Source organism: Eublepharis macularius, chromosome 3 (genome assembly GCF_028583425.1).
Source record: "Eublepharis macularius isolate TG4126 chromosome 3, MPM_Emac_v1.0, whole genome shotgun sequence".
Taxonomy (NCBI): domain Eukaryota; kingdom Metazoa; phylum Chordata; class Lepidosauria; order Squamata; family Eublepharidae; genus Eublepharis; species Eublepharis macularius.
In genome coordinates this window covers 75385010-75397682 of record NC_072792.1, presented here as the reverse complement: position 1 = coordinate 75397682, position 12673 = coordinate 75385010, and the positions used below count along the sequence as shown (strand labels likewise).

Here is a 12673-nt window from a genome sequence, read left to right as displayed (position 1 = left end):
GATATATAGGTGGAGAGGGGAGGGAGGAGTAGATGCAAACAGTAGCTTCTGATATGGAGATCAGTACTACTACAAACTACTACAGACTAACACGGCTAACTCCTCTGGATCCCCTGACCTTGAATGCCTCAGGGTTCTTGCTAATCTACTCAAAAAGCAAGCACCTGCCTGAACAAATCCTGCCAACCCCAGTTAGGGCCTCACCAATCCCTCAGGATCAGACAGACTTGTACAGCCCAACCTTTCAATAACAAATGTGAAGAGAACAAAAATTGTATTGTCGAAGGCTTTCACGGCCGGAGAACGATGGTTGTTGGGGGTTTTCCGGGCTGTATTGCCGTGGTCTTGGCATTGTAGTTCCTGACGTTTCGCCAGCAGCTGTGGCTGGCATCTTCAGAGGTGTAGCACCAAAAGACAGAGATCTCTCAGTGTCACAGTGTGGAAAAGATGAGGTCATTTGTATCTACTCAGGAGGGGTGGGGTTGAGCTGAGTCATTCTGTAAGAGTTTCCCAGGGTGTGGAATGCTAATGGCGGGAGGCTTCACTGAATCCTGAGGAGGTTCTTTTGCATATGGATTGGTGCTTGATGTGCTAATCTTCTCTGCAGGGCTATTGTCGGGTGTGGAGTGTTTTGTTGGCCTGGTGTTTTTCAGAACTGGAGCCCATGCTCTGTTCATTCTTAAGGTTTCTTCTTTCCTGTTGAAGTTTTGCTTATGCTTGTGAATTTCAATGGCTTCCCTGTGCAGTCTGACAAAGTAGTTGGAAGTGTTGTCCAGTATTTTGGTGTCCTGGAATAAGATACTGTGCCCTGTTTGAGTTAGGCTATGTTCAGCCACTGCTGATTTTTCAGGCTGTCCAAGTCTGCAGTGTCTTTCATGTTCTTTTATTCTTGTCTGGATGCTACGCTTTGTGGTCCCGATGTAAACTTGTCCACAGCTGCAGGGTATACGTTATACTCCTGCAGAGGTGAGGGGGTCTCTACTGTCTTTTGCTGATCGTAGCATCTGTTGTATTTTTCGGGTGGGTCTGAATACTGCTTGAAGGTTATGCTTTTTCATAAGCTTTCCCATCTGATCAGTAATTCCTTTGATATATGGCAAAAACACTTTTCCTGTAGGAGACTGTTTTTCCTTGATTGTTTGATTCATCCTGGGTTTGATTGCTCTTCGGATTTCATTTCTGGAGTAGCCATTTGCCTGAAGTGCGTGGTTTAGATGATTAATTTCCTCATTGAGAAAGCGCGGCTCACATATCCGTCTTGCACGATCCACTAATGTTTTCATTATGCCTCTTTTCTGTCGGGGGTGGTGATTGGAGTTTTTGTGTAAGTACCGATCAGTGTGAGTTGGTTTCCTGTAGACCCTGTGACCTAACTGAAAGTTTGCTTTGCGGATGACCAAGGTATCCGGGAATGGGAGTTTTCCCTCGATTTCTTTCTCCATCGTGAATTGTATGTTCAGGTGGATGTTGTTGAGATGATTCAAAAACCCCATCAATTCTTCCTCCCCATGGCTCCAAATGATGAATGTATCATCCACAAACCGGAACCATACACTGGGTTTGTGGGGTGCTGATTCTAGAGCTGTTTTTTCAAAATGTTCCATGTAGAAGTTTGCTATAACTGGGCTGAGTGGGCTCCCCATGGCCACCCCATCCATCTGTTCATAGAATTCGTTGTCCCATTGGAAGTAACTGGTTGTCAGACAATGATGGAATAAGGCTGTTACATCCTCTGGGAAAATCTGATTAATCAGTGCAATAGTGTCTTTTACTGGAACCTTGGTAAACAGGGATACAACATCAAAACTGACAAGTATGTCTTGTGGATTGAGTTTCAGAGAACTGATTTTGTTGATGAAATCTGCTGAATCTTTGATGTAAGACGAGGTTTTCCCGATGTGGTCCTGCAGGAGATCTGCCAGATGTCTAGCTAATTCATATGTCGGTGAACCAATGGCACTCACAATGGGTCGGAGTGGGACTGAATCTTTATGTATTTTGGGGAGTCCATATAGTCTAGGTGGCTGTGCTTCAGTCTTGCATAGTTTTCTGTGCGTGTCGGGATGTAGTGAGGAATTCTTGATCAGCGCATTTGTTAGCCTGGTGATTTTGCAAGTGGGATCTCGTTTTAGTTTTTTGTAGGTGGAGGGGTCCAGGAGTTCCTTAATCTTCTTTTTGTATTCCTCCGTTTTCATGATCACTGTAGCATTGCTTTTATCAGCTGGTAGAATGATGATGTCTGGATCTGCATTGAGGGTCTTGATGGCATTTCTCTCCTTGCGTGTTAAATTGCTGGTGGGAAGCTTTGCCTTTCGTAGAATCCTGGCTGTCTCTCCTCTTATTTCCTCAGCTTCCTCTTCCGGTAGATGACGGATGGCAGCTTCTACATTTGCAATGATGTCTTCCACAGGAATTCTGGTGGGGGTGACTGCAAAGTTTCCTCCCTTTGCCAAGATGGAGGTTTCTTCTGGTGAGAGTTGACGGTCTGTCAGATTGATGACAATACGTGCATTGTCGAGCATTGGGCTTGTCTGTCTTTTTTCCTGTAGTTTGTTAAACTTCTGCTTCTGTCTGGATGTGTGGTTGGTAAACACTTGTTCCATCTTCCTGTAGGTGAGATTATCGACCTTGTCCCAATCCTGACTTCTCATTTTATGGCTGGTGTTGATATGCAAGCAAAATAGCTCCTTGTCTGTGGCAGCAAGTTCTCTGCGGGTAGTGTGGATTCTCTCACGTAAGAGGGCCTGTTCTAGACGGTCATAAATGCGGTTCGCCTGTGTGGTTTTGAAGATTCTTTTAGTTGTGAGAAAAGATGGAATGGTTCTTGTGTCCCTGCAGCGTAGAAGAAAGGTCAAAGAACAGAGTAGATGTGCTTTCTTGTTCCGAAGTGTTTCCAATCTTCGGGTCTGTTGGAATGTTTCCTCCCCGTAGAGGTGTTCGATGTATTGTCGAAGGCTTTCACGGCCGGAGAACGATGGTTGTTGGGGGTTTTCCGGGCTGTATTGCCGTGGTCTTGGCATTGTAGTTCCTGACGTTTCGCCAGCAGCTGTGGCTGGCATCTTCAGAGGTGTAGCACCAAAAGACAGAGATCTCTCAGTGTCACAGTGTGGAAAAGATGAGGTCATTTGTATCTACTCAGGAGGGGTGGGGTTGAGCTGAGTCATTCTGTAAGAGTTTCCCAGGGTGTGGAATGCTAATGGCGGGAGGCTTCACTGAATCCTGAGGAGGTTCTTTTGCATATGGATTGGTGCTTGATGTGCTAATCTTCTCTGCAGGGCTATTGTCGGGTGTGGAGTGTTTTGTTGGCCTGGTGTTTTTCAGAACTGGAGCCCATGCTCTGTTCATTCTTAAGGTTTCTTCTTTCCTGTTGAAGTTTTGCTTATGCTTGTGAATTTCAATGGCTTCCCTGTGCAGTCTGACAAAGTAGTTGGAAGTGTTGTCCAGTATTTTGGTGTCCTGGAATAAGATACTGTGCCCTGTTTGAGTTAGGCTATGTTCAGCCACTGCTGATTTTTCAGGCTGTCCAAGTCTGCAGTGTCTTTCATGTTCTTTTATTCTTGTCTGGATGCTACGCTTTGTGGTCCCGATGTAAACTTGTCCACAGCTGCAGGGTATACGGTATACTCCTGCAGAGGTGAGGGGGTCTCTGCTGTCTTTTGCTGATCGTAGCATCTGTTGTATTTTTCGGGTGGTCTACAGGAAACCAACTCACACTGATCGGTACTTACACAAAAACTCCAATCACTACCCCCGACAGAAAAGAGGCATAATGAAAACATTAGTGGATCGTGCAAGACGGATATGTGAGCCGCGCTTTCTCAATGAGGAAATTAATCATCTAAACCACGCACTTCAGGCAAATGGCTACTCCAGAAATGAAATCCGAAGAGCAATCAAACCCAGGATGAATCAAACAACCAAGGAAAAACAGTCACCTACAGGAAAAGTGTTTTTGCCATATATCAAAGGAATTACTGATCAGATGGGAAAGCTTATGGAAAAGCATAACCTTCAAGCAGTATTCAGACCCACCCGAAAAATACAACAGATGCTACGATCAGCAAAAGACAGCAGAGACCCCCTCACCTCTGCAGGAGTATACCGTATACCCTGCAGCTGTGGACAAGTTTACATCGGGACCACAAAGCGTAGCATCCAGACAAGAATAAAAGAACATGAAAGACACTGCAGACTTGGACAGCCTGAAAAATCAGCAGTGGCTGAACATAGCCTAACTCAAACAGGGCACAGTATCTTATTCCAGGACACCAAAATACTGGACAACACTTCCAACTACTTTGTCAGACTGCACAGGGAAGCCATTGAAATTCACAAGCATAAGCAAAACTTCAACAGGAAAGAAGAAACCTTAAGAATGAACAGAGCATGGGCTCCAGTTCTGAAAAACACCAGGCCAACAAAACACTCCATACCCGACAATAGCCCTGCAGAGAAGATTAGCACATCAAGCACCAATCCATATGCAAAAGAACCTCCTCAGGATTCAGTGAAGCCTCCCGCCATTAGCATTCCACACCCTGGGAAACTCTTACAGAATGACTCAGCTCAACCCCACCCCTCCTGAGTAGATACAAATGACCTCATCTTTTCCACACTGTGACACTGAGAGATCTCTGTCTTTTGGTGCTACACCTCTGAAGATGCCAGCCACAGCTGCTGGTGAAACGTCAGGAACTACAATGCCAAGACCACGGCAATACAGCCCGGAAAACCCCCAACAACCATAGAACAAAAATTGATAAGCCCATTATCCTGGCCAAACAGATGGAGTCACCAAAAAGTCCTGCCTTATCTTAAAGTTACCAGGCAATCTCACATTGATATCAACAGGAGATAATTGGGAGCTCTGCAGCAGCACGCACACACAAAATGTATCAAATGAAAAAAGGGGGGGAAGCACTCATGAGCAGCCCTTCCTTGTTCTCAACCCTTAAAGTCTAGTGCCTCCAATTTTCCCTTCTCCAGTCAACAGCATCATTTGCTTCTGATAGTCCAGCAGAAGCAATCATGACAGGACACGGTGAAGAAAGGAAGAGAAATCTGCTTTCCTTTCAATCTCTCTTTTTTCCTCTCCCTCCCAGAATGACCATGGCAGAAAGGCATGGAAAGGCACTGCTGGGATAGGTCATCCACAGATTTGGGCTTGGTTACCATCCATATGCAGATGATACTCAGTTCTATCTCATACTTTCAGTGGATCCCAAGAGACTGTGAAATCTTTGAACTGGTGCCTGGAGAAAATTTTGGGATTGATAAAGCCAATAAACGGAAGCTTAATCCCAACAAGAACAGAGGTGCAACTGGTGGCCAGAAGGACTAACCTGTGATTTGAGACACCTCATGTTCTTTATGGATTTGCACTCCCCTTAAAAGAGCAAGTATACAGTCTGGGAATTGGATAAACAGGTGGCAGCTGTGGCCAAGGGTTCCTTCCACCAACTTTGGCAGGTGAGCTAGCTGTGGCCTTTATGGAATAGGAAACATCTTACCACTGTGGCACATGCCCTGATAACATCTAGACTATAATACTGCAATGTTCTTTACATGGGGCTGCCTTTGAAGAGTGTCCAGAATCTTCAGCTGATACAGAATGCTGAAGTGAGAATGCTATCTGGAGTGGGTTGTAGGGACTGTATTACTACAGTCTTATTCCATGTGCATTGGCTTCCAAATTGCTTCTGGGCCCAGTTCAAGATGCTGAAACCTTTTAATCTCTATACAGCCTAGGATCTGCATACCTTAAGGACCGCCTACTTCCACATGAACTTTCCTGATCATTATGATTGTCTTCAAGAGCTCTTCTTCAAATCTCTTTGTCAAATCAGGCTAGTGTCATGTCTGCATGCTATTCATCCATGCCATTCATGTATTGCCCTGATCCATCCCCTGTACTGGTATCCTGTGTGCTTTCATGCCATGCTCATATGATATAGCCATTATAATCATGCCATCCTTGGCCTGCCTGAAAACAAAAGTACTAATTTCTTAGAGAAAGTAGCCAGACTGTTAGCTCTGAAAGTATGTTCAGTGACCTTGCAGCTGTACTGTAATTCTTCACAGAGGAAAGAGGGAGTTTGATTCCTTGTAATCTTCTGCCTTTCTCTGTCCAGACAAAGCTAATGTGTTCTCATGGAACTTTTTAGGATTTTCATGCCTAAATGCTAACTGCTCAAAGGGAGGGGGGAATAATGCTCCTTATATCAATAGTGAACCGGGTCCGGTTCAAGGTTTTGGTGTTGACCTATAAAGCCCTATGTGGACTGGGCCCAGCATACCTTCGGGACTACCTCTCCCTATATGTTCCCCGGAGGTCGCTTCAATCAGCCACTAAACACTTGCTGATGGTCCCTGCCCCCAGGGAGGTCCACCTAAATAGGGCCTTTTCAGTTCTGGCTCCAACCTGGTGGAACTCTCTGTCTGAGGAAACTAGGGCCCGGCATCTTTCCGCTGAGCCTGCAAGATGGAGATGTTCCACCAGGCATTTGGTGGGGGCTAGGCTGTCCTCTCGCCGGCCATACCACTGAAGACCTTCCACCACCCATGCAGGAAAATGCTGTATTTTAATATTTTATACCCGCCAATTTTAATTGTTTTGATATAATGTTTTAATGTTTTTATAATGTTTTTACTGTTTTAAACTGTTGTTAAACCGCCCTGAGCCCATCTAATGGGGAGGGTGGTCTAGAAATGTGATTAAATAAATAAATAGATTAAATAAATAAATATGCTTGTATACTCATTCCTGCCAACCTATCCCATCTATAGATGTACCCATGAACTTAATGGATCTCTGAATAAAGACCTTTTCAACCAATACACTGGAGTGTTTGCTGTGGGGGGTTTGGGGATCTATCTGCCATTGACTGCCGTCCCTAGAACTGACAGCTACATGGGTGGCAACCTCAGAAAGGTCTCCTTGTTCATGGCACCAAAATTATAGATTTTCCTCCCCAGGCAGATTCATCTGTTCCCCTCAATCATTGTCTTCTGCCAGCAGTTGAAGACTTCCTATTTCTCTCACACACCCTTACCAACCCTCCTTTGTGTTGTTTTTAATTCTTGGTTTTATATATATGTACAATTTTTAAAAAGGTGCTCTTTAATGTCTTTTTAATTGTTTCCCCACAAAGAGGGAAATAATGTCCCTGCCAGGGTGTTTCAGGACAGGAAAATGGCACACGAGGGAAAGCTGAAACCTACACCACAATCCCAATTTAAATGAGGACTCTGCAGCGCTGTGGACGTTCCCATGAGGTCTTGCAGTTGTGTTATCTGACTCAGTCACCATGGCAGCTAAAAGTAATGTCTAATTTGGTTCTCATAAATTGTTGAATTCTTTCTAAATAGTTCCACTGTTGTTACGTCTGGAATTCTGGTTTTATCTCAGTATTGTGTACTTCAATGGTGTTCTTTAAAAAATGTATATATATTGGTGAGTATACTTTCCAAATTTAATACATACATTCCCTTGATATCTGATTAACCCTATCCCCCACCCTTTTCCTCCCCCCTCCCTATCGACTTCCAACAGCTTTCCAACCCTTAACCCCTCTTATTACTTAATAAAATCCCTTATTCTAAGCACATATCAATTATACTATCAAATATTCTATCAATATAATATACATTTATCCGTTATACTATCAATATAGTATAGATCTTATACCCCTCAATATAGCAGACCAGTATAATATAACATAATATATAACAAAAATCTTAGTTTAAACATATTCTATTTCTTTTAAACATATATTCTATCAAATATACTACTGTCATTATAATATGTATTAAAACCCCTACTGTGTGCCCTGCCACCAATGTGGCACAGCACACAACACCATATTACACATTCATTATATAGTATACAATCTGATCGGCTAACATAATAATATTTATAGTATACCCCATTAGTATATTTATTTAACTATTCCCTTATTCATATACTCTGAAAAAAAATTCCCCTTATACTAGCTTAGATTATAGTTACATTTCCCCTATATGGTAAGATCCCCCCCTCTCTCTTGTCCTTATGTTTCTTTAAAAATTCTCAAACTGCCACAGTTCTCCTTTTACATCCCATTTTTTTCCCAAAAATTGTTTCAATTTCCCCCAATCAGTAATATATTGCCCTAGGTCAAGGTCTTTAAGTTTCCTTGTCATTTTGTCCATTTCTGCCATGTACAGCAATTTGTAAATCCAGTCTTCTACAGTTGGTATTTCTTGTGTCTTCCATTTCTGCGCATACAAAAGTCTTGCCGCAGCAGTCATGTAAAATAACAAAGTTCTATACTGCACTGGAACAGTCTCCATTCCAAGATTTAGTAACAACAGTTCTGGTTTCTTATTAATTTGGATTTGCAAAATCTCATTGATTGCTTCAATTATTTCTCCCCAGTACTGCTTGGCTACTTCGCAAGTCCACCACATGTGATATAGTGAACCTTCATGTTTTCTACATTTCCAGCATTTGTCTGACATATTGGTATTTCCAAGCGCAATTTTCTCTGGTGTTGGATACCATCTGTAGATCATTTTGTACACATTCTCTTTGACATTCGTACACGTTGAAATCTTCAATGTATTTTTCCATAGCTGCTCCCACGCCTCCATTGCTATCTCTTTATGAAAATTTATTGCCCACTTCACCATCTGGACTTTTACTATTTCGTGTACTTAAGTGGTGTTCTGAATTTCTAAATATTCTACATCTGATAGATAAAAAATAAACTGTTTCTATATTCTTTAAATGCAATAAGATGAAATGTCCAGCACACTTGGTCTTATTCAAAGAACCAAAAAATGATGTGTTTTCAAAAACAATGCACATGTCACTTTCATACATGTCTCATTCAGCCCAGCCATCCATATTTTCATTTCTCTTAGATCTTTCTTATTATTAGAATCAAAGCCTATTTCATGAAAGAAAGTTTGGAAAACATCTTAGAAATGTAACTTCAATATGAATGCTGCACTCACTTTTCTAAGAAAAAAAATCTATGCATATTTACTGTCATTTTTCATCTTTTGCTGATATCTGAAGGTATGCACTGTTTTGTTTGTCACTGAGATATAATTTCATTTTTGGTAACTTATTTGAAAGTTTCTTCTCCCAGACACAAAACAACCTAGCAGCATAACTAACAGCTATGAAGTTCTAAATATTAGGGGTATGCATTTTGAACATTTTTGTGATGTTTTTGAATCCATGGCTATTGAGTGAAATATTCATCATGACTGGGTAGTTTTCCAGTGGGCGTTGCCAGGTCAGACTCAAAATTGTTAATTTTTTAATGCTCTTGATTTTAGTGACCATTCTTTTCAATGGGCAAGGGGACCAAGTAGAGGCTCTGAAGCATCTGTTTTTGCACAAAATCACACAGACTGCAATCCTTCCTCTGAACCATCAACTTACTGAATTTCCAGAACACACAAACAAAGGAGTCAATGTCAACAGACACTGATGCAAGTGAGTGCCGGTGGCATATGCTCATCATTTCACTGACTCATATGGTGGGAAACTGCAAGCAAACTGTTCTGAGCAGATATGTTCCTCCTCTCAATATTCCACCTTACTTTTGCAGGGCTTATGCTGTCATAGTTGGCAATGGAAAAAACCCAAGCAAGCAAGCCAGCAGAATGCTACTGAATGGCCCACTTAGTCCAGTGCCTCAGCCATCACTGTGACTGTGACCAGTAATTTATTTCCAAATTTTCCCCTCATTTGCATAACATGATCCTTCACTGTTTTGCAGGGAGGAGAGACTGCTCCCGCCCATTCCCTGCCAATACTTCATGGCTCACAGAGACACATCTGGAGCCTCTTTCCTTTCTGTATGTAAAAGTGCATAAAAATGTTTCTGTGCGTAAAGGCACACGAAGATGGTAGGGGTGTGCACTGGCTAAAAATTTGGGTTTCCCACTTCAGCTAAACCCAAAATTACCAGAAGTCAGAATTACCAGAAAATCCAGAATTACCAGAATCCCAAAGCGGCAAGCCGCTTTGGGATTTTGGTATTTACCTCGCTTTGGTATGCTCCATAAAGATTTGGAGCAAACTGAAGTGAGGGGGAGCAACCCTCCCAACCCCTCCCCAGGGCAAACCACCCACCCACCCTACTTACCTGGCTAGCAGGGAGAGGGGAGGCCGATCAGCTGGGTAGCAGGAAAGGCCAGAGCCAGCTCTTGCGGAGCCCACACTGCCTCTACCACTGCCTTAGTGGCTAGCTGGGTGGCAGGAAATGCTGGAACCAACTCCTGTAGAGGCCCCACTGCCTCCTCTGCTGCCGCTGCAGCCAGCTGGGTGGCAGGGAAGTGTGCAACTGGCTCTTGTGGGGCCCCTGCCAACTCCTCCGCCACCTTAGCAGCCAGCTGGGCAGCAGGGAAGCATGGAGCCAGCTCCTGCAGCCCCCCCCCGCTACCTTCTCCACACTGCAGCAGCCAGCTGGGGCCATGAGAAAGGCTGGAGCCAGCTCCTGCAAGGCCCCAGCCGCTGCCTTCTCCACTGCAGTGGCCAGCTGGGCAGCAGGGAAGCACGGAGCAAGCTCCTGCGGGGCCTCCTCCACTTCCTCTGCCACTGCAGCGGCCAGCTGGGTAGCGGAGAAGGCCCAAATCAGGTGCTTGGCAGGGATCTCCCCACCAAACAGCTGATCCACAGGTTTAGATGCCCCTTTCCATGCTGCTTCACAGAGGCATGTAAAGGGGCATTTAAACCCCTTGACCTGAAGCTTCCCGAAGTGATACAAATTGCTTCAGGAAGCTTTGATTCAAGGTTTCTAAGTTGGGCCCAGCATGCTGTGCCTGATTCAGAAATCCCAAACCATTGCAAATCGGGTCCGATTCGGGTACTTTACCCAAATCCAAAACCTGAATCGCACACCCCTAGAATATGGTGTGCTGTCCACAATGGTCAATGGGTGGGTCCGCTGGTCAGTTGCCTGTGGAAAATAATCTGGGGAAAAAGTGATAATCAAGAAGCACCTATCCTGCTGTGATGAAGCAAGCTGCTCTAGTCGAGACTTGGAGGCACCTGAAACTGAAAAGTGACACAAAATGTTCAGAGGAGGCATTTCCATGAGTACCAAGCAGCCTAGATGAGCATTTCTGTATCAGAGGGTCACAAGTAATGCTTGAAAAGTTTTTTATTTTTTACAGATAGGAATTTTGTTTACACACATCTGTACTAGAAATACATATAATTTCTAAAGAGAGATTTCACCAGACTTTCCATAACGTCCACCCCACCATCAATCTAACTGAATTATTTTAGACAAGAAATAAATTTCTTGGACACCACAGTGTGGATACATTAGGGACACCTAAGTACCACATTATATCAGAAAAAGGCAGATCAGCACACATATGTACCAACCAAGACAATGGATGTGTGAGGACCCTCCTGTCCCTGTCTTCCATTGGCTTGGTTGGCCATTGGGGTGGTGTCTTCGAAGAGGCAGGAAAGGTAGTCTGCATTGGCGTGTAGGTGGCTGGGTCAGTGTTATGGAGAAAAACTAAAGGGGAGAAGAGAGATATACCACCTGAGTACGTTGACATTGTGGTCTTTTACTCAATTCATCCATAATAAAGGGGCATGATCCGTGACCAGGAGAAAGGTATTATTCGTTAGGTAGTATAGTAGGGCTCCCACCTCCCATTTTACTGTCAATGCTTCTTTTTCAATCATGGTATATTTGATCTCAGCTGGCTGGAGTTTGTGGCTGAGGAGTAAAACGGGCCGCTCTTGCCCCTCCACCTCCTGAGATAGCACTGCGCCTAGTTCAAAATTAGAGGCATCCGTATGCACTATGAAAGGGTGGTTGAAATTCGGGTTGATCAGCATCAGATGCCTGGAGAGGGTGGTACAGAGTGTATGGAATGCCTGCTGCCAAGCAGTTCCCCAATGGATGGTTGTTGGTTGGTCTTTGCGTAGGCAGTCTGACAGACAACTAGCCAACCCTGAAAATGAGGGATGAACTTGTCTACAAAGCCAAGAAACTGTCTAATCTGTTTCTTTGTCCACTGGTAGGGGCTTCGTTCTAGTGATACAATCTTCTCAAGGAGAGGGCATAACTGTCCCCGTCTCACTAGGAGTCTAAGGTACTTCAATTCTTGAAATCCCACCCAGCTCTTCCCGGGGTTGACTCTAAGGCCCGACATGTAAAGTGCTGCCAAGACGGTCCCCAAGTGGTGCATGTGGGACATCCAGCCCAGGCTGTACATGATGATGTCATCAATGTATGCCATGGCATAGCTTTGGCAGTGGGTCAGTATGGTGTCTACTAGGTGCTAGAATGTGGCTGCTGTGCCATGTAGTCCAAAGGGCATGACTGTAAATTGGAAGAGCCCCTGGGGTGTAACAAAGGCCGTCTTCTCCTTGTCGGCAGGCTTTATGGGTATCTGCCAGAACCACTTTGTGAAGCTGAGCACTGACAGATATTGAGCGCTACCTAGTTTGTCAATCAGGTCGTCTGCACTCGGCATAAGCATCTAATTGTGTTACTTTGTTAATTTTGTGGTAGTCGACGCAGAACGGGATGCTTCCATCCGGTTTGAGCACCAGGACTATGGGGCTCCTCCAGATGCTGCAGGACACCTCAATGACACTGTGAGCTGTCGAACATTCTCTGAGTGGGCACCCCTGGTGCTGCTTCTGGGG

At 44.2% G+C, this 12673-nt stretch overlaps 1 protein-coding gene across 1 annotated transcript; it reads right to left on the bottom strand.

Annotated features, from left to right (window-relative positions):
• Positions 1-1307: 1307 nt before the first annotated feature.
• Positions 1308-12261, bottom strand: LOC129326228 (uncharacterized; the record flags this gene model as incomplete). The annotated part of the gene is made up of 2 exons (XM_054974389.1): positions 12103-12261; positions 1308-2024 (listed from the first exon to the last, which is right to left on the bottom strand). Coding segments are annotated over exons 1-2 (876 nt in total), but the record flags the coding sequence as incomplete, so codon positions are not given.
• Positions 12262-12673: the final 412 nt, after the last annotated feature.